Genomic DNA, 20843 nt, shown 5'->3' with positions numbered 1-20843 from the left:
CTGACCTTGCACTTGTTTTGCTTCTCTTTCCATTTTCCTCTCTCCCATTTCCCACTTCTATTCTCATTTTCTCCTTGTATCATTTTTTCTCCTTTCCATTGGGTTTTCTCCCTTCTGTCTCTTCCATTCTCACTGTTATCTCTGCATCTCCAGTTTATCCCATGCCTTCTCATTAGCCTTCCCTCAGTACAGCACTCGCAGTTTTCTCTTCCCCACCCTCCTTTTCTCAAGTCTCTTCTCTGCACCCCAATCATCTTCATTTCCCCCTTTGCCGAGGTACCCCCTGATTAGTTCCCTTCACATACAGATTTTCTTCCTTGGTTCTCCCACTTCTCTGCCTTCTCAAGCCCCACCAAGTCTACAAGTGCTGCTAGTTCGCACACAGATAATACTCAATAGGCCCCCTCTCCTAGCCCATGCTCTGGGGCAGACTGTCTACACGTAGGTTTCCTTTTTCCAGCCAGCCTGGGCTCTCCCCAACTTTCCTGTATTGCAAGATAGGCTCCTGAACATGGGCTGTTCTTGGCCAGCTCAGCCTTCTCTTTTGCTGTCTGTGGTCTGGGAGTGAGCTCCTAAAGGACACAGTGCTGGAACAGCTCAAACTTCTCCTCCTCCCTATCAGGAGGCCAGATGACAAGAGCACTGAGAAGGAACACTTGGCCTCACATAGCTCGCATGCCGTACGTCATACTGGTAGAATGTAAATGCTAAGAAACCGCTATACATCACACTGATAGACTTTGAATGATACACCTAATAGTATTGAGGAGGCTTGGTAGAGGAACACATGAACAAGCCTCACATTTGTAGCAAGGAATGGTCTTAAAGCTACGTTTTATAAAATTGCATCTGAATGAAAATTTCGACCTTTTTTATTCCCTTGTGAAAGGGACACAAACATGCTCCCTGAGTTTGGTCCTGAAGACACAGTTTAATCAGCTTCTTTAATTCTTTGAAGACAGAATGTTTTCTCCCAGGCATTTGTTTGGCTAGCAGTCTGGGAAAATGTCAGTGTTCTAAGGGCTAGTAAGTGAACAAATATGTAATATAACGCAACTTTTTATGTATAAAAAGGAATGGTTTCTGCCTTCCATTTCAGGCTGCACTAAAAAGCTGTGTGTAACAGCAAGTGAAACAATTATAAGAGGATTAAACCAGACAGAATAATTAAGAGTGAAGGACTCACAAAACCTTTCCTATATACAGTCAAAGTTCAAACTCCCTGTGTGATCCAGTCTATAATTGTTTATAAAAACATTACGTAGATAAAAATATCATCCTAAATCAACTCCACACACTTTTAATACACACTGGATGCCAGCATACCCTGGGCTACAAGTCAAGGGCTTAGTATTAAGTTATAAAGACCTTTGTAATTTGCCCCTACATACCTGAGCAATCACCTCTCTTCCCATGTCCCTACTTGGCATTTACAGTTGGCCTGACTTGATCTTAACGTAAGGCCCAGGGAAAGTTTGGGGGTGGAGGCAGGGAAGAAAAGGGCGTGGGCATGCCTTTCTTGGTCCAAAGTTTTTTGAATGTGGAACTTCCCTTCTGGAGTTCATAGGGAGATAGTGCTTGCAACATGCTCTCAAGGCAGCTAGTGAGGGACTCTGCCAGACCTAATTTATTTCAGCTGGTCTATTTTGGATTATCAGCTCTTACCTTAGCATCCACTACCTTTTTGTTTTCCCCATTCCTCTTATTATTTGTGGGACTGATCCCAATACAGGTCAGGTAATTTGCTTGACTACTATTAATTTGTTCTTATGACAGAAATTTTTTCTTTAAAAAAAAATATATATATATCCAGCAGAGTATTTTGACTTTTCTTTAAAAGAGTTTTTTAAAAAGTTAGTTAGTTTGGTTCACATTTTATGGTGCTTAGATACACTACCACAAATGTCTTAGTTCATTCACCCTTTAATAAAACAAGGTATTCAAAATGTTGCTTTTGGATACCTAGATGATTTGAAAAAATTCTGCTGGACTGCAACAGCTCCAAAGTTCCACCTACTGGGTGTGTCCAGGGCTTTGCCCATCACTGTAGCATGTTATAATATACAGAAAAAGCCCTTCTAGAATGCATTTGAAAAGGAACTATTGTATATGTATTGTATCTGCTTAAAGTCTATGATCTTGGCTGCCGTACATTTTCCTTGAAGCAATCAGATCAAAATATGAGCAGGTTACTTAACAATTCTAAGCTGAAATAGTATATGTTGTGCACTTTTTTTTTTTTTTTTAAAGTTTACAGGAGGGAAGAGTCTGCATCCTGACTTACCAACAGCGTTACAGTTACATGGTAGACATCTTTCCTCACTTCCAAGGCGGTAGAAGTTCTCCCGGCACCTTTCACAGTTGGCACCATCAGTGTTATCGAAGCAGCCAATGCAGTGACCACCATGGCCCGTGGAGCGGTACAGTTCAGCATCAAAGTAACACTCCTGTGACCGTCCATTGCAGTTACAGGCTGTGGGAAAAAGCACAAGGTTAAATCAGTTCATATCCATAGGAAGGTATCCTACTCTCACCTACAATACTAGACCTGCCCCAGAAACAAGGTGTAGGAAAGTCAGCAGAAGAGTGATTGGTCCGGGAGAAGATGTACATGGTTATTATATCAGAGAGCAATGCAACAAAAACAAAATGAGTTAGAAATTAATCTGGGGTGAAGGAAAAGCAGATGTCAAAGAGTCAGAGAGATTGTGTTAATGTGTGATAGGGATGTAGGTACTGCTGGTACACACAGACTTAATCAGCAAAGACAGATGGAATCTAAACAACTCTGCTCTTGCTATTCCAATCAATGAAAACAGCAGCACGGGCCAGAAGTATTTGGTTTCCTTCCCTCTGCTAGGTGGAAGAAGCTAGTCTTAACAAATACTCTGTTGAAAAAAACACTGCTTTCTACGTATGTCAGGAGGAATACTACAGTTTCCATGCTGCTCCCTTGCCAGCTGGGCTACAGCTTTCCACCCTTCCTGCTGCCTTCCCACACAGTAATGCTATTTCAGGCATGCAAAACAGTGAGAGAAGATAACAGTGACACAAGCCTTCCAGAAAGGCCTGTGAGAAAAGTTTCTTCTCCCTCTCATGTAGAGAGATTTTTATGTCTAGGGAGTGAGGTAGACAAGACATTGGTTTCAGTGGGCTGTCAACTGAAGTCACAGGACTTGTATCAACAACTGGGAACTTTTAATACTAATATACGGTCAGACAGGAAGAAGGTTCCTGTCTGAAAGTCTTCCACCCTCCACCCCTGTAAGTAAACTACGAGGCGCAATAGCTCCTAACAGAAGACCGCACGAATAAACTGGCTTATTTTTAAGAGATACATTAGAACCACTGCACCTTTGCAATAGCCTGGACCGGGATGAAGTCTGAGTATATTCTAGAGATCAAGAACTCTGACTGCAAAGGGAAGAGGTCACTGAATACTAACTGAACTCTTCAGTTAAAAGGCCACTGCATTCATTAGGACCTGCAGTATGCTGCACACCAGAAACAATCCCATTTCTTTTTCTTCTGGGGGCCCTCTAAGCACCATGTGCATATAATTTTGTGGTATGCAACTACTGTATGATGCAATTCTATTCTTCAGTAGATGTTCTACTATAAGAACACACCCCTTGTTAGGGATCTGTCAGTGATACTGGTGGAGTTCGGATGGGAGTTTCTAGCAATTCTGTGAAGTATTTCTACTGATAAGCACAAGACTCAGCCTTCAGATATCTTTCTGCACCCTATTTCCAGAAGCTAAGCAATTGTCTGCTTCATGGCAATGGAGTTCAGAGCTACGTCATTATTGTGTTCACTAAGAACCATGAGACAGTTAGGCATATTTCTTTGGGTCCTCCTGAGGAAGAATGGCACAAAATCTTTGTTAGTGTAAGATAACTTATGCTGAACTAGGATGCCATGCAGGACCAAAAACTATCAATTTTTCCAGAAAAGGGACTCTAATGCATCCCTAAAACAAAGTCCCAACCTCTTTAAACAAGTTGCTGGGTCAGTTCTACTCTTGGTGTGCTCAGCCAATTGCATTTACTATATTTTTATACTAGACTGAGGCAGGGACCTAACTTGTTTGCATAGCACCTAACACGATGGTACCCAAATCCTTACTAAGCACCCAGTGTGGTGCCACAAATAATAAATGGTAACAACATACCTACATTTATGGGTTCTGTCACAAAAGGACCTTGGGTCCTACATTACATTTCCATTACATTCTTGATAACCAAATGAGATGTCTATTAAGTTTTAACTCTATCTCAAAACAAGAGGGAAACCCTATGAGTCTGGTCCTTTTTCTCTGGAAATTTGGGATTTCACTGTGATAAGGCTTTGGTACAAACTTCTACATTATTCAAATGTTTAGTTGAAGCGATCCATTTTGTGCGGACTGGGTAGTTTCCAAATGTAACAGGCAAGACTTTCAAAAGTGCCTAAGTGACTTACAAGCACAAGTCCCAGTGATGAAGGGAAAATTTTCTGTAATATTTTTATAATGCTGATGCGTGCCTCAGTTTCCCCCATGCTTTGCCTTGCTACACAGTGGGTGAAAAGGGGGTTAAATCTGCTCTTGGGACAGAACAGGGGGCATGGCTGTTGTGTCATGTCACTGTATGGAGTGGAATGAATGTGTCATTAAGGAACTGTCTGGAGCCTGCTGAAACTAACCCGTATCAATACAGAATCTGGAAAAAGACAATGGGAAACTCCCACAGCCAAGACATTGACATCTAGCAACCAACAACCCAGAGGAAGGAGGTTTTCTCCCACCTCTTTGCAGGAAGGCAGACCAGGGGCCTCAGCTTGAGAACAATGGACCAAGATGTGTCAGAATGCAGGGTTAAGAGCTGGCTTTTGGTGGGACTTAGCAGCTCTCACCTTGAACTGACAAAGAGCCAGAGCCAGAGCCAGAAATGGAGTCCACAGCAGCTTGGAGGACTTTTTGCACTGGCTTGGCCAGGATAGACTATAGACTTAACTTTGCCTCTCTTTGCTGAACTAAGGACCTTCAGATTCTCTATGCCAGGTGACTAATAAATCCTATTCTGTTTTGAAGAGTCTGCCTAGTGTCACTGCAAATACTCACCGAGAGCATTGAGCCCTGAAGGGGTACAGCACAAGCCTCTCACAGGAGTCTGGCTTGGCTGAATTCACTGCAAGGAGCCATGGAGAGACAGGGATCAAAGATGCCTGAAGGCCCAGTCTTGGAGGCCATGGATGTGCCCCTGTGGAACTGCATGAACCCTTGGAGTTCGGCACACTAAAAAGGTCACTCCCAAGGGACTGGTTACAGGCTGTAGCATAGACCAGATCCCATGGATCCGTCAATGAGACACTTATGCTCCTAAGTCACTTACATGTTTTAGAAAATCCCACCCATCATGCGCTGTAACTACATGGAGCCACCATGCAAAAACACACAGGCATAAAAGTGTTTGCAAATTGTTTAAAATGTGGACTCTAGTGTGGACAGAATTTGACAGAGTAAGGAAGAAATTGGGACTTGCCAGGAGGAAGGGAAAGGGAGAAACTAAATATTAAAAAAGACTTTTTGTGGTTGGCTGCCACCTGCCTGAGAGTAGAGGCGGTGGAATATACCACAGAAAGATTTTTCTTGTACAAAGCCACTTACACAAACATTCATTGGCACTCTCTGCTGTTGCTCTTCTCCATGGCCTGTCATTGTAGAAGGGAAGGCACTTCTCGCAGTCTTCCCCAAAAGTGTTGTGTTTGCAGTTACACGATAGCTTCCCAAAGTCATTCTTCACACACTCGCTTGCATGGCCATTGCACTTGCACCTGCAGAACAGGAGAAATGAATGTATTGACTTCAGACATAATATGTTTTAAGCTCCCCAGGTCCAGGTCACACACAGAGCAGGCTGATATCCTAGAGACTGAAGACTCTCAGAGATCTGGCCACTTTCCTTAAATAAGGAAGAACTTTTGCGGAAAACTTGACCTAAGGACCACTCTGGTTTCTGTGGCGGATCTGAAATTCTGTGGCATATAAAAAAATGGAGGCTTTTAAGTCAATTAAATATGAAAATCACCACCACCACCACAAGTATTACATCATGTGGATCCTTTTTTAATATTAATATTAAATCTATTTAGTTTCAATTTTGTCTACCTACAGTTTACAATCAGCAATGATAATGCAGACAAAGTCGAAGATCTAGGAGGGAGTGTTGTGTGGATTTCTAACAGGATAAAGTTCCCATGCTATAGCTATTTACATATGACATAAGCGAAACAGCTCTTTCATGCACTTAGATACAGTTTTGGTTAGGAGTAATTACAGGCTTCATAAAAAAGACGGTTACTCACCGTTGTAACTGTTGTTCTTCGAGATGTGTTGCTCATATCCATTCCAGTTAGGTGTGCGCGCGCCGCGTGCACGATCGTCGGAAAACTTTTACCCTAGCAACACCCGGTGGGTCGGCTGTGGAGCCCCCTGGAGTGGCGCCTTCATGGCGCTGGATATATACCCCAGCCGACCCAGCGCCCCCTCAGTTCCTTCTTGCCGGCTACTCCGACAGTGGGGAAGGGGGCGGGTTTGGAATGGATATGAGCAACACATCTCGAAGAACAACAGTTACAACGGTGAGTAACCGTCTTTTCTTCTTCGAGTGCTTGCTCATATCCATTCCAGTTAGGTGACTCCCAAGCCCCACCTAGGAGGCGGGGTCGGAGTGAGACATTGCTGTGTGCAAAACCGCTGACCCGAAGGCAGCATCGTCTCTGGATTGTTGCACCAGCGCATAATGAGCAGCGAATGTGTGTACCGAAGACCAAACTGCAGCTCTACAAATGTCCTGGATCGGGACCTGAGCCAGGAAGGCAGTCGAGGAGGCCTGGGCCCTCGTGGAGTGAACGGTGAGGCGCGGAGTCGGGACACCGGCCAGGTCGTAACAAGCACGAATACAGGACGTGATCCAAGAGGACAGGCACTGTGAAGAGACCGGTGAGCCTTTCATCCGGTCGGCCACCGCAACGAAGAGTTGCGTCGTCTTCCTAAATGGCTTTGTACGGTCGATATAGAAAGCCAGGGCCCTGCGTACGTCCAAAGAATGCAAATGCTGGTCTTGACGAGTAGCGTGTGGTTTCGGATGGAAGACCGGGAGAAATATATCCTGGTTCACGTGGAAAGGTGAAACCACCTTCGGAAGAAAGGCAGGGTGGGGGCGAAGCTGCACCTTGTCCTTGTGGAACACCGTGTAAGGGGGCTCGGACGTCAGCGCTCTGAGTTCAGAAACGCGCCGTGCTGACGTGATGGCTACGAGGAAGGCTGTCTTCCAGGATAAGTACAGGAGTGAACAGGTCGCCAATGGTTCAAACGGAGGCCCTGTGAGCCTGGAGAGAACGAGGTTGAGGTCCCACGTCGGGACTGGCTGCCGTTGCTGTGGGTACAGCCGGTCTAAGCCCTTGAGGAATCTAACGAACATCGGGTTAGAGAAGACCGAGGACGTGAGTTCTCCTGGGTGGAAAGCCGAAATAGCGGCGAGGTGAACCCTGATTGAAGATATCGCCAAACCCTGCTGTCTCAGGGACAGGAGATATTCCAATATGAGAGGGATAGATGCCTGCAAGGGGGACGTAGCTCGTTGCTCACACCAACAGGAGAACCGCTTCCACTTGGCTAGGTAAGTGGACCGTGTAGAGGGCTTTCTACTTCCCAGCAGGATCTGCTGGACGGACTGCGAGCATTGCCGCTCTGTCTGATTCAGCCATGGAGCATCCACGCTGTGAGGTGGAGTGATTGCAGGTCGGGGTGACACAGTCGGCCGTGGTCCTGAGAGATGAGATCCGGAGTCAAGGGGAGCGTGATCGGCGCTTGAACCGACAGCTCCAACAGTGTGGTGTACCAGTGCTGCCTCGGCCAAGCGGGAGCGACTAGAATTACTCGTGCATGGTCTGTGCGGATCTTGAGCAGTACCCTGTGGACCAGTGGAAATGGAGGAAAGGCGTAGAACAGGTGGTCCTTCCACGTTAGAAGGAAGGCGTCCGACAGAGAGCCTGGAGCTCGCCCGTGTAGGGAGCAGAATGCCTGGCACTTCCTGTTGGCTCGGGATGCGAACAGGTCGACCTGGAGAAATCCCCACCTCTGGAAGACGGAATAAATGATGTCCGGGCGAATCGACCACTCGTGCGTCTGGAAGGACCTGCTGAGACGGTCCGCCAGCGTATTCTGGACTCCAGGAAGGAACGATGCCGTGAGATGTATCGAGTGGGCGATGCAGAAGTCCCACAGGCGAATGGCCTCTTGGCATAGGAGCGATGAGTGGGCTCCGCCTTGCTTGTTGATGTAAAACATGGCCATGGTGTTGTCGGTGAGAACCAACACGCAACGGCCCTGTAGGAAGTTGAGGAATGCCTGGCAAGCTAGGCGCACCGCCATCAGCTCTCGGACGTTGATGTGCAGGGCTAGTTGGGACGCCGACCACAGGCCCTGGGTATGGTGCTCCCCGAGGTGAGCGCCCCATCCTAGAGATGAAGCGTCCGTGACTAGGTGGAGGGAGGGTTGTGGGGCGTGAAAAGGCACTCCTGCACAGACCGCCGTGCGATCCAACCACCAGGTGAGGGAGGCCAAGACCGAGGACGGAACCGTGACCACCATGGTCAGGTCGTCCCGGTGAGGACGGTACACCGATGATACCCAAGCCTGTAGTGGGCGAAGCCGTAGTCTGGCATGCCTGGTTACGTAGGTGCACGAGGCCATGTGACCCAACAGGGCAAGGCATGTCCTTATGATGGTAATCGGAAATGCCCGGAGTCCTTGAATGACGCTTGCGATGGTATGAAATCGGCTGTCTGGCAGAATGGCTCGGGCACGTCTGGAGTCTAGGATTGCTCCAATGAACTCTATCCTCTGTGTTGGCACTAGAGTGGACTTCTCTCTGTTGAGTAGAATGCCCAGCTCGTGGAAAGTGTGTGTCACTATGCGGACGTGAGCCCGAACTTGGTCCCTGGTGCGGCCGCGCACCAGCCAGTTGTCCAGATACGGGAACACCTGTACCCCTTGTCGACGAAGGTATGCCGCGACGACTGCCAGACACTTTGTGAACACTCTGGGAGCCGAGGACAAGCCGAAGGGAAGGACTGCAAATTGGTAGTGCACCCTGTTTACTACAAATCGCAGGAAGCGTCTGTGAGGCGGATAAATTGCTATATGGAAATAAGCGTCCTTCATGTCGAGGGCGGCGAACCAGTCTCCAGGATCCAGTGAAGGAATAATGGTCCCCAATGATACCATGCGGAACTTCAACTTTACTATGAATTTGTTGAGTCCGCGCATGTCTAAGATGGGCCGTAGACCCCCTTTCGACTTGGGGATCAGGAAGTAGCGGGAATAAAACCCCCTGCCCCTTAGCTCTGGTGGAACCTCCTCTATGGCCCCCATAGCAAGGAGCCCAAAAACCTCCTGTGTAAGGAGTTGCTCGTGAGAAGGGTCCCTGAAGAGGGACGGGGAGGGGGAGTGGGAGGGGGGGGGGCGAGGAAAACTGGAGGGCGTATCCCCTCTCCACCGTGCGAAGGACCCAACGGTCCGAGGTTATAAGGGACCAAGCACGGTGGAAACGGGAGAGGCGATCCCGGAAGGGGGGAGTTGGATCCTGGGTACTGGTCGTGGTGCCGTCCTCGACCGCACCTTCAAAAGTTTTGCCTAGGCCCTGAAGGTGGCCTAGGCTGGCCCTGGTTCTGACCGGGTTGAGGGCCGGTCGACCTTCGCCTCCCGCCTCGACCCCGCCTCCTGGCAAAGTCCTGTCTTGGACGAGGCGGGGGAGGGTAGAACCTCTGAGGCTGGGGCCTGAAGGGTCTGCGCTGTGGCCCTGGGACATGCATCCCCAGGGAGTGCATCATTGTCCGGGAGTCTTTGAGATTTTGGAGCCTAGAGTCCGTCTTCTCCGAAAAGAGTCCCTGGCCTTCAAATGGTAAATCCTGCAGGGTCTGCTGCAGTTCAGGTGGCAAGCCTGACACCTGAAGCCAGGAGATTCGCCGCATGGCTATACCCGAAGCCATAGTCCTAGCGGCCGAGTCCGCTATATCCAGGGAGGCCTGTAGGGAGGTACGTGCCACCCGTTTACCCTCCTCTACTAAGGCCCCGAACTCTTCCCTGGAGTCTTGGGGAACCAGCTCTTTAAATTTCCCCATCGAGGACCAAGAGTTAAAATTATAGCGGCTCAAGAGCGCCTGCTGGTTGGCCACTCTAAGTTGAAGCCCCCCCGCCGAATACACCTTGCGTCCGAACAAATCGAAGCGCTTAGCGTCCTTCGATTTGGGCGCAGCAGCCTGCTGGCCATGGCGCTCCCGTGCATTCACTGATGATACCACCAGTGAGCACGGCTGGGGGTGGGTATATAGATATTCGCAGTCCTTGGAGGGAACAAAGTACTTCCTCTCCACCCCTCTGGCCGTGGGTGGAATAGAGGCCGGGGTTTGCCAGATCGTGGTGGCATTAGCCTGTATCGTGCGAATAAGCGGTAACGCCAGTCTGGATGGGGCATCCGCTGAGAGGATGTTCACCACTGGGTCGTGAACCTCCACAATCTCCTCCACCTGGAGGTCCATATTTCGCGCCATCCGGCGCAACAGGTCCTGGTGGGCCCGAAGGTCTATAGGGGGCGGGCCCATGGCGGATGTACCCGCTACCGCCTCATCGGGGGAGGAGGAGGAGGATGCCCCCGGTGGCAAGGGGTCCAATGGCGGATCCTGCTCCAGGTGTTCCTGGAACTGGGCATCGCCTGCCCCCGGGTCCAGGGCTTCAGCAGGCGTAGACACTGGAGCCTCCATGCCCCCTGGGGGAGGGCGAGAGATGGTGGCCTCCGGGACCCTGGGCTAGGAACGTGCCGAGCGGGAGGCAGATGGTGGAGCCCCTTGCGCTTGGTGGTAGGCCCATGGAGTCCAAAAGGACCAGTGCGCAGGTCCCTGTGTAGGGTCCTCTGCCGTCTCCCGCGAATGGCCGAAATCCGCTGAAGCCGCCTGCCCCTGCGGAGAATAGCCCGATCTAGAGGCTCCTTCCGAGGAGCGGGATGCAGATCTCGACGGCCACGGCGGTGCCGAGCGCGACGCAGCCAGCACCGGATGGTACGGTGCCGATCGGTGCCGGTCGTAGGGCGATCTGTCCCTGCGCGGTGCCGGAGAGCGGTGCCGGGATCGGGATCGGTGCCGGTAGCCCCGCTGGTGCCGAGATCCGGATCTGGAGCGGGACGACGACTGCGATGAGGCCCGGTACCAGGAGCGGCCCCTCGAGCTGGAGCGGCGCTCGTACCGGTGCTGGGAACTGCGCCTCGAGCCCGATCGGTGCCGGTGATCGCGCCGGTGCCGAGATGTAGAGCGGCGTCGCGAAGAGGATCTCGGCCGCGAGTACGACCGGTGCCGAGGTGATAGTCGGCGCCGGGACTCCGAGCGGCGTCGGGACCTGCTCCGAGACCTGGAGCGGTGCAGAGAATCCAGAGCTGGAGAAGGTGGGGGCACCAGGGCAGGCTTGCCCCTGGATTGCACTACACGTGGCGCCACCGGTGCCGGAAGTTGCGACGGTGCCGGCTCCGTGAGGGCGATAAGGTCCCGCGCCGTTGCAAATGTCTCCGGGGTGGAAGGGAGACAAGGTTCCACCACCAGCCTAGGTGGTGAAACAGTCCGCACCGGACTCAACGGCCTCGGTGCCGGAGTCGACGGTGTGGCCGCCTGCTTCTGGCGGTCCAACGGCGGACGCGGCTCTACCCCCGGCACCGGGGGAGCCGGCGTCTTCAGCGCAGCAATGTCCTGCACCTTGCGGGCCTTCTTATGGCCCGGAGAGAGGGATCGGCGCTGAGTCCCCTGAGGCGGGCGCGGTGCCGACGTCGGCCGGTGCCGAGATGACTTGTCCGCCGCACCGGTCAGAGCCGCCGGTGCGCTGCGCACCGAGGCGCTCGGCGCCGGGGCTGGGCGCGCTGAGGGAGGATCCGAGCTAAGTGCCGCCTCCATCAGGAGCTGCCGAAGCCTAAAGTCCCGCTCCTTTCTTGTCCGAGGCTTGAAGGCCTTGCAGATCTGGCACTTATCTGCTTGATGGGATTCCCCGAGGCACTTCAAGCAGGAGGTGTGCAGGTCGCTCGTGGGCATAGGCTTCGCGCAGGACGCGCACGGCTTAAAGCCAGGAGCCTTGGGCATGAGCCCGGCTATGCGCCGGGGGAAAAAGGGGGGAGAACAACCCCCTTAACCCCCGCTAACAACTTACAACTATTACAAACTAAGTGAAAAAACTATCTAAAGAACTTTAACAACTATACACAACTATCTATACTAATAAGAACGATAAGCTAGGGAGAGTGGAGAACAGCTATGCCGCGCTCCACAGTTCCAACGACCGTCAGGGGCGGTAAGAAGGAACTGAGGGGGCGCTGGGTCGGCTGGGGTATATATCCAGCGCCATGAAGGCGCCACTCCAGGGGGCTCCACAGCCGACCCACCGGGTGTTGCTAGGGTAAAAGTTTTCCGACGATCGTGCACGCGGCGCGCGCACACCTAACTGGAATGGATATGAGCAAGCACTCGAAGAAGAACACATTTTACTGTGCTTCTGCTTTAGCATATCTCAATGGGTCTAGTATAATTAATGTCCTTAAAGCAGTCTAATGATTAAAGCACTATGCCAGTACTAAGTATGGCTTTTTATTAGTAATGATTTACTCACCTGCCACCCACAGCAAAATCAGAAATTGCATAATAATAGGACTTGAGAACTTTTGGATCATTGAAAACTTCATCTCCAAAGGTGTTCAGACGATTGAGGGTCACTCGGATGTCAGTAGCCGTCACCCATTCCTAACGGAGATAAAAACCCCACCAAAATGAGAATCAAACCACCAATGCAAAGCTCAAATGCACTATAGTGTTCCCGTCATTAGCACTAGCTTTCACATAAAAATAGGGTTGGTGCTAGAAGTCACTCATGAAGCCCACCCAATATTTTCTCTCCTTATCTCCTGAGAGCCTGCCCTAAAACTTTTGCCATTCCCTCTAGGTTCGAATGTTTTTCCTTGTAAACCGCATTCAAATACATTTTCCAGGCTCCTTTACTAACTTTATGTGCTTTCTCCAATCCTCTCATGCCTGTACTGCTATGTGCTAAGAAGCAGTAGGAAATATCTTCAACAAAGAAAGAACAAGATGCAAGTATGTGCACTTGCAAAACTGCACAAATCTAATGAACAGCAGTTCCCTTGCAAAACAGCCCAGCAAGAATGGAAAACAAATCTAATGTATACTAAATTTGCAGCCAAACACCTTCAGACAAAGGCACAGCTACACACATCTGGGTGGGAGAGGCAGAGGGAGAAAAACAACACTTTTTTGAAGTATGGTCAGAATATACATACAGATGAGGCAAATATCCAGTTTCTAATATCAATCTATTTTTCTCCATTATCTCTGAAATGCTGGACTGTTCGCTGTATCCATTTGCTAAGCCTACCAGCATATAAGAGATATGGATTTAGTTTCTAATAGGTTTCCATAGTGCACAGATAACAAAGGGCTTGCATGCCTCTTATCCAATTCCTACCCGCATACCTGTAACACAGCACTGTTGTCAAAATTGTAGGCACTGGGCCGCCCCTCCAGTGTTGAAAAAGCCACATTGCCACCTGTGAGTGGAGAGATGTCACTGAACTCATCCGTGCAGAGTGCCTGCTGTTCGTCCTCCCCAGTCCGGATAAAGCCTCGGTTTAATTTCTGATACGTGTTCTCGCAAGAGCCACTGTAGTACTGGTAAGGCACCCACGGACCATCTTCCCTGGTACGTTTGTAGATGGCAAAGCTCTCAGGCCGGCTGGTGTGGAACTTCAGGCGCACATATGTGATGTCAAAGGCCTTTCCTGTAGACAAAACAAATCAAACACCCTGGAGATGAGATTCAAATGGTTCATTAGCGCAGAGAGAGTTTTGTACTGTGTTTTGTTCCCTTAAACAAGGTGGTACCAACCCTGTCGGCCTAGTTAACAACAAGCAACGTGTTATAAAATGTATGACAAAGCCCTGATGAAAACCTGACCTCAAACTGGCAGAACACACAAAAAGGCAAGTTCAAGTGTCACCAAAGCAGGTCTATGATGGACATCAGTTCCATCTGTTTGACAACTTTGTGTTGCACTTCTGAACATTTATGTAATTTCTACATTATACTAAAACTTCAGACCACTGTACCTTAAAACTCATGTGACCTCTACACATGCATAAACTGTTAGTTACCTAGGCTGAGCAACATTCACATGTGTTTTCATGGAGTTTGAAGAACTGCAACAAAATCTGCTAAAAAAGTCTAATTTCTCAAGATTAACTATATCTTAATTTTGTAGATCATAAGAACAAGAATGTTTTCTTGTTATGAATCCCAAACTCATCACTGCCAAATCCTACTGAGTCCAAAGAGAGCAACTGATTCACAAAACCCATCTCTGTAAAACCTACTGACTCTTAGAACTCAGGAGCTTTGGGGAAAGGGGAAATTTATTTTTACTTAGAAAAGAGGACGTCAATACTTTCAACATTGTTCCCAGAAGTATGCTCCCGTACAGCACAGTCCACATAAAACAGACAGTTACAAAGCTGTGCATTAGTGCTTCATTCCTTCAAGAGCTTCAAACCTTGCAAGGAATAAGAAGAATTTTTAAAAAATGCCTTCATCTGTTCCCTAAGATGGTGATGATGCAGTGTTGAAAGATAACATAGCAACTCACTCCTACAGAAAAGTCTCACTTATAAAGAGATGAGAGTTCATCTGAGTATTAATGGGATGTTGTTGCAGAAGTGCTGTATCTATAGATTTTTCCAAAAGCTATGCTGTCCCAGCCCAGTATGGAACTCTCTGTATGGTGAGCCACATCACAGTGAGGCATCAGAGTCTAGTGACATAATTGTCTATAATACAGGTAAGTAGGAGACCGGACTTACTGACTCCTCTGCAACTGAACTAGTTAAGAGTTTAGTGTATTCTGGGGGTACTTTCACATCAGTATGGGCAAGTGTCCCTACAGCACAACAGGATGCTAGTGTCCTGCAGATCGGTTGCCCTAGAACACGCGCAGAACTATGATGCTGTCATAAACATACAGCTAAGGGTAGCATAAAATCCCTCTTTACCCTGTAAAGGGTTAATTTCTTTTTTACCCTGTAAAGGGTTAAGAAGCTCAGATAACCTGGGGGCACCTGACCAAAAGGACCAATAAGGGGAGAAGATACTTTCAAATCTGTGGGGGAAGGTTCTTTGTCTGTCTCTCTCTGAGCCAGCCAGGAAACAGGGCAGGGGAAAAATACATCTCCTTAAGCATATCTGAACTAAGCATCTAGTATTGCAGAAATAGTAAGCAATAGGAAAGAAATGCATTAGGTTATCTTTTGTTTTAGCTTGTGAATTTTCCCTGTGCGAAGAGGGAGGTTTATCCCTGTTTTTGTAACTTTAAGTTTTGCCTAGAGGGGAAATCCTCTGTGTTTTTGAGTCTTTTGTTATTCTGTAAAGTACTTACCATCCTGATTTTACAGAGGTGATTCTTTTACCTTTTCTTTAATTAAAATTCTTCTTTTAAGAACCCAATTGATTTTTCGTTGTTCTTAAGATCCAAGGGTTTGGGTCTGTGTTCACCTGTACCAATTGGTGAGGATATTATTCTCAAGCCTCCCCAGGAAAGGGGGTGTAGGGGCTTGTGGGGATATTTGGGGAAGGTAGGGCTCCAAGTGGCTCTCCCTGAATGTTTGTTTAAATCACTTGGTGGTGGCAGCGATACTAAGGCAAAGGAAGGAATTTGTGCCTTGGGGGAGTTTTTAACCTAAGCTGGTAAAAATAAGCTCAGGGGGTCTTTCATGCGGGTCCCCACATCTGTACCGCAGAGTTCAGAGTGGGGAAGGAACTCTGACAATGCAGATTCAAAAACCCATAGATTCACTGTACAGTGTCTGCCTGTGTGCCATGTGAACAGCCTAGGCCAATTGTATGTAAGATATAGAAGCTCTGTCACCGCGAGTCATGCATACACCTCTACCCCGATATAACGCTGTCCTCGGGAGCCAAAAAAATCTTACTGTGTTATAGGTGAAACCACATTATATCAAACTTGCTTTGATCCGCTGGAGCGTGCCGCCCCTCCCCCCCGGAGTGCTGCTTTACCGCGTTATATCCAAATTTGTGTTATATCGGGTCGCGTTATATCGGGGTAGAGGTGTATTTAAGAATTACGTCCTAGTTAATAGAATAGGAGTACTTGTGGCACCTACAATAAATTTGTTAGTCTCTAAGGTGCCACAAGTACTCCTATTCTTTTTGCGGACACAGACTAACACGGCTACTACTCTGAAACCTGTCCTAGTTAATCACTCCTCATTCTTTTAGTGTTTGATCTGATATTATTTCCTATGAATATGCAGTCAAACGCATCGCTGGGAATAATACTGTATTAACCTAATAGTGAAGAGGTACACCAGTACAGTTACAGGGGAGAACAATCTGGCACATATCAAAGACCTCCCCACTTGCTATGCAGTTAGAAAATCAGGAGTAACCAGGACCCTTATTGCTATCATGGGGTCCTCTTTCACTACTCCATGACAGCCTTTACTTTAGAATTTGGATCATAGGGCTTGTGTTCATTCAGTTTATCCCCTGGGAAGGACAGAACAAGAGGGAAGTTCCTGGCCAATAAGCTCAGAGTCTCTGAAAAGACTTTTCCAAATCAAGAATAATTTAGGGATTTACAAATGAAAGATGCTTCCTCCCCCACCATGACAGTGAACGTAAAATGACCTTCCCACCCCATACTTATCTCCCAACAGGTTTGTGGCAATCAGCAAATAATCCTCCCTAATGGATTCTTTCCAGTGACTGGAACATCCACCCCCATAGAGCACACATGAACCACCCAGGGGATTTACACCCCCAAGAAAATATTTAACTTCTCAATGTTCTGCTACATTCTTTGCTTTGGTCTATGACATTCCTGCCCCGTATCAAAGATGAAGTGCAGATGTTTTGCTGAATGGAATACTCAAAACGGAGAAATACTGCCTGCATTAAGAGCTACAGGGTGTGGAGGTGGCAGAACAGAACAATAAGAATCCAGCCTTCGTTCACCCAGTGCCAAGTCAAGGAATTCTGCTGAAACCTCCTACACGAAGAAACATTTTTAACAGCTTCACATCTCTGGGGGTAGGGGTGAGAAATCCTTTCTGCACTGGAAATGCAGTCGGGTGCTGGGCTGTTCAGAAACATAAGTACTTCTGTTAACGCAGTTCTAAGGAATTTCAGCCAAGCCTTGCAAGGCAACTTCCAGCACTCTACAGTGTAGCTTTAAAGGACAATAGCTATTGTATGCATTTTCCAGCTATTGAGATCGCGTACATTGGCTGCCTTTCCTCAGCCTCGATTACAAGTAAGGAAAAAATGGAGTATATCAATGGCCTGTCCACAGCTAAAAGAATATTTTCTCTACTACTCAGTCACTGGAGAACTGGCTGCAATATGGGCTTACTTGCCCTGCCAACATCAGTGGGAACATCAACACTGAACCTGCATAAAAGAGAGAATGGGTAGTAGCGGAGTAATGGAAGGTTGTTCTTCAGTGCTCTAAACAGTTAAAGCAATAGTGGGAAGGGACCTTTAAAATGCTTCAATCACCTTCCTCACAGGCCTAGTTGGCTATGAGAAAAGTTCCCAGGATGAGGTGTACAGCTGCACAACAGCTGTTATTGTTCCACCTCAGTGGACAGATTGTGTGCGCACAATCTCACTAATCAACAAATCCTGGAGCTAAATATACGCTGGGTTTTGGATTAACTGCAGACGGACAGCTACCATATCGAAAAATTAAAGCTACACACATACTAAAGCATATCAGGGGCTTAGATAGGCAATATTTCATTTATTTTGGGCACAAATACTCTTGGATGCTCAGTCTATGCCCTCAACATATAACAACCGTTTGCCATCGACTCCATCTCTGATATCTCTTGAAAAATATTGTTCAACAAAGCAGCATTTGTGGCAGCCACTGGTCACTTCTTTTGAATGGAAACTCTGGAATGGTTTTAACTGATATCCAAAGCCTTATCTCCATATACAGTTGCACTGATTTACCTTTAGAGATTTTTAAACCAGTTTTAGTTAAATAAGGCCTGGTCTACACTTAAAAAGTTAGAGTCAATGTAGGAAGCATCTACGCCGGGGTAGGCAACCTGCGGCAACGAGCTGATTTTCAATGACACTCACACTGCCCGGGTCCTGGCCACCGGTCCAGGGGGCGCTGCATTTTAATTTAATTTTAAATGAAGCTTCTTAAACATTTTAAAAACCTTATTTACTTTACATAAAACAATAGTTTAGTTATATATTCTAGACTTATAGAAAGAGACCTTCTAAAAATGGCGTGCGAAACCTTAAATTAGAGTGAATAAATGAAGACTCAACACATCACATCACTTCTGAAAGGTTGCCGACCCCTGATCTACGCTATGGTGCTACAGCCACACAGCTACAGCAGCTGTAGTGCAGACATAAAACTTAGTGGCCACACAGGGCATTGTACCGGTTTAAGAGTGGTTTATTTCTGCTTAAACTAAACTTATTTTTGTTTAGCTTAAAGCTATTGAGTTCAACTGAATAAAAATAAACCTGGTTGAAATGGAAATGAGTTTGTCCTCCTAGCCTTTTTCATCAATTTAACTAAGTGTTTTGTTTTTGTTTTTTATATCCTACCACAAGTTAAGCCAGTGCAACTTTCTCGCACAGATAAACCTTAACTCTTTAGGATGCTAGTGACTCCAGAAACGTTTTTTGCTTTTGAAAGTTTGAGTGAGACTGGGCATTTCATAAATGCAGTTCTCATCTCACGTTACCCAGCAGGTCACTGCTCCTGACGGAAGAAAGGCAGATACAACAACTACCCAGAGAATTTGGAGACTCCAGTTTCTAAGGCAAAATGCCTAAATAAAGGCTTTTTATCAGCATCAATACCGACAAGAGTACACACAGCCGTAGTTACCCAGGGGCAACAGAACCAGTAGGGAAGCTCAAAATATTTGGTCATCTATTGTGTCTCACATCAATATGCTGCCTTTTAAAGTAAGCGCTAAAACAGTGGATTTTAAATAAAAAGTAATTCAGCATCAGTAGAACTTTTCATATATGTTTACATTTTAAGGAAAGCCAAATTATGATCTTAAAATACATTGATCATCTAAGTAATCTTGCATACTCTCAAACATTAACATAGCCAATCTACTAGTTTACTGAATTGCACCAATGAAGCTCCATAAAAGGACAAGCCCTTAAAAAAGGGAAGACACTGGAGTGAGTGAGCGAGCGAGCGTGTGTGTGTTTAAAGCCAAAGTGAACCTCCAGTATTCAAGTATACAAAATGGTATTATTTCATTGTGGTATCAACTGGAGGACCCAGTCAGGGACTGGGACTCCATCATGCTAGACTCTGCAAACATGCAACAAAAATAACAATTCTTAACCCCATGGAGTTTACAATCTAAATAAACCGTGACCCAGTGCATTAGGCAACGATTGAAAGGCAAATTAACACTTGACTTCTAATTCCTGCTCTGCTACTGATACATTGGTGGCCTTTGGCGAGTCACTTAAACTGTCTTTTTTACACTTGATGTCACAATTTAAACTGTGCTCATAAAGACTAGAATCTATAAGGTGTTGATAATCAGATCCTGATTAAATGTATCTGATTTATTCCCTCCTCAGTGCTAAATTCCAGAAAGAGACAGGTGTCTATCACACCTATTTTCTATTAACTTGAACGGATGTTCTATACAAAACTGCTGACAGGACCTGTGCAATCTAGCAATAGTGAAATAATTAACAATGTTATAACTGCACAGTGTAACTTATTAACCTCTTACACAGAGCATATTTGGAATCCTGCTGATACTCAATCTAAAGGAACATCACAATGCCTGGATGTGAAGCTGGGGAAAGGTGTGGTATTGGGTGGAGAGAAGAAGAGAGTTGCTTAAGCATACAAGTAGTCTCTCTCTCTCTCTCAGGTTTTCCACTTCTGCTGACAGTGTCTCAAATTCAACCCATAAATTCCAAAAACAGTGCTCGTTACAAAAAAAAAAAAAAAAAAAAGTGCTTCGAAGTGAATAATTTCAGCAGCAGTTTGAGATTTTTTTCTTTTGATTGTTTCTTGACAAGAACAACAAGGCCTCCTCGTCGTTTTTGTGGATACTAACACAGCTACCCCTCTGTTTCTTGACAATCACTTTTACAGGATTCCAACAACTGAGGCTGTGAATCTGGCCAGTAGGTCAAAGACGCCTGAAATCCTTTAACGGACCAAATGGCAACAAAGCCAAGATGCATTCATATTAGGGCTGTCGATTAATCACAGTTAACTCATGCGACTAACTCAAAAAAATTAATGGCGATTCATCGCACTGTTAAACAATAGAATACCAATTGAAATTTATTAAATATTTTGGAAGTTTTTCTACATTTTCAAATATATTGATTTCTATTACAATACAGAATACAAAGTGTATAAGGCTCACTTTATATCATTATTTTTTATTACAAATATTTGCACTGTAAAACTGATAAAAGAAATAGTATTTTTCAATTCACCTCATAAAAGTACTGTAGTGCAATGTCTTTATAGTGAAAGTGTCACTTACAAATGTAAATTTTTTTGTTACATAACTGAACTCAAAAACAAACCAATGTAAAACTTTAGCGCCTACAAGTCTACTCAGTCCTACTTCTTGTTCAGCCAACTACTAAGGCCTTGACTACACTGGCACTGTACAGCGCTGCAACTTGCTGCACTCAGGGGTGTGAAAAC

The 20843-nt window shown here is 46.8% G+C and overlaps 1 protein-coding gene across 1 annotated transcript in view; it reads right to left on the bottom strand.

Moving 5' to 3' along the window:
* The window catches only part of LOC113407476 (laminin subunit gamma-1-like), a 136332-nt gene that overhangs the window by 22430 nt on the left and 93059 nt on the right, over positions 1-20843 (bottom strand). The window contains exons 2-5 of the mRNA XM_026656044.2: positions 13567-13871; positions 12689-12819; positions 5651-5817; positions 2285-2473 (exon numbers count right to left, since the gene is read on the bottom strand). Coding sequence (XP_026511829.1) covers positions 2285-2473; positions 5651-5817; positions 12689-12819; positions 13567-13871 — 792 coding nt within the window. The remainder of the gene's footprint in view (positions 1-2284; positions 2474-5650; positions 5818-12688; positions 12820-13566; positions 13872-20843) is intronic.

Source organism: Terrapene carolina, unplaced genomic scaffold (assembly GCF_002925995.2).
Source record: "Terrapene carolina triunguis isolate 2854851 unplaced genomic scaffold, T_m_triunguis-2.0 Scaffold211, whole genome shotgun sequence".
NCBI lineage: Eukaryota > Metazoa > Chordata > Testudines > Emydidae > Terrapene > Terrapene triunguis.
Note: the sequence above shows the minus strand (reverse complement) of the source record. Positions and strands in the feature narration are given on the sequence as shown.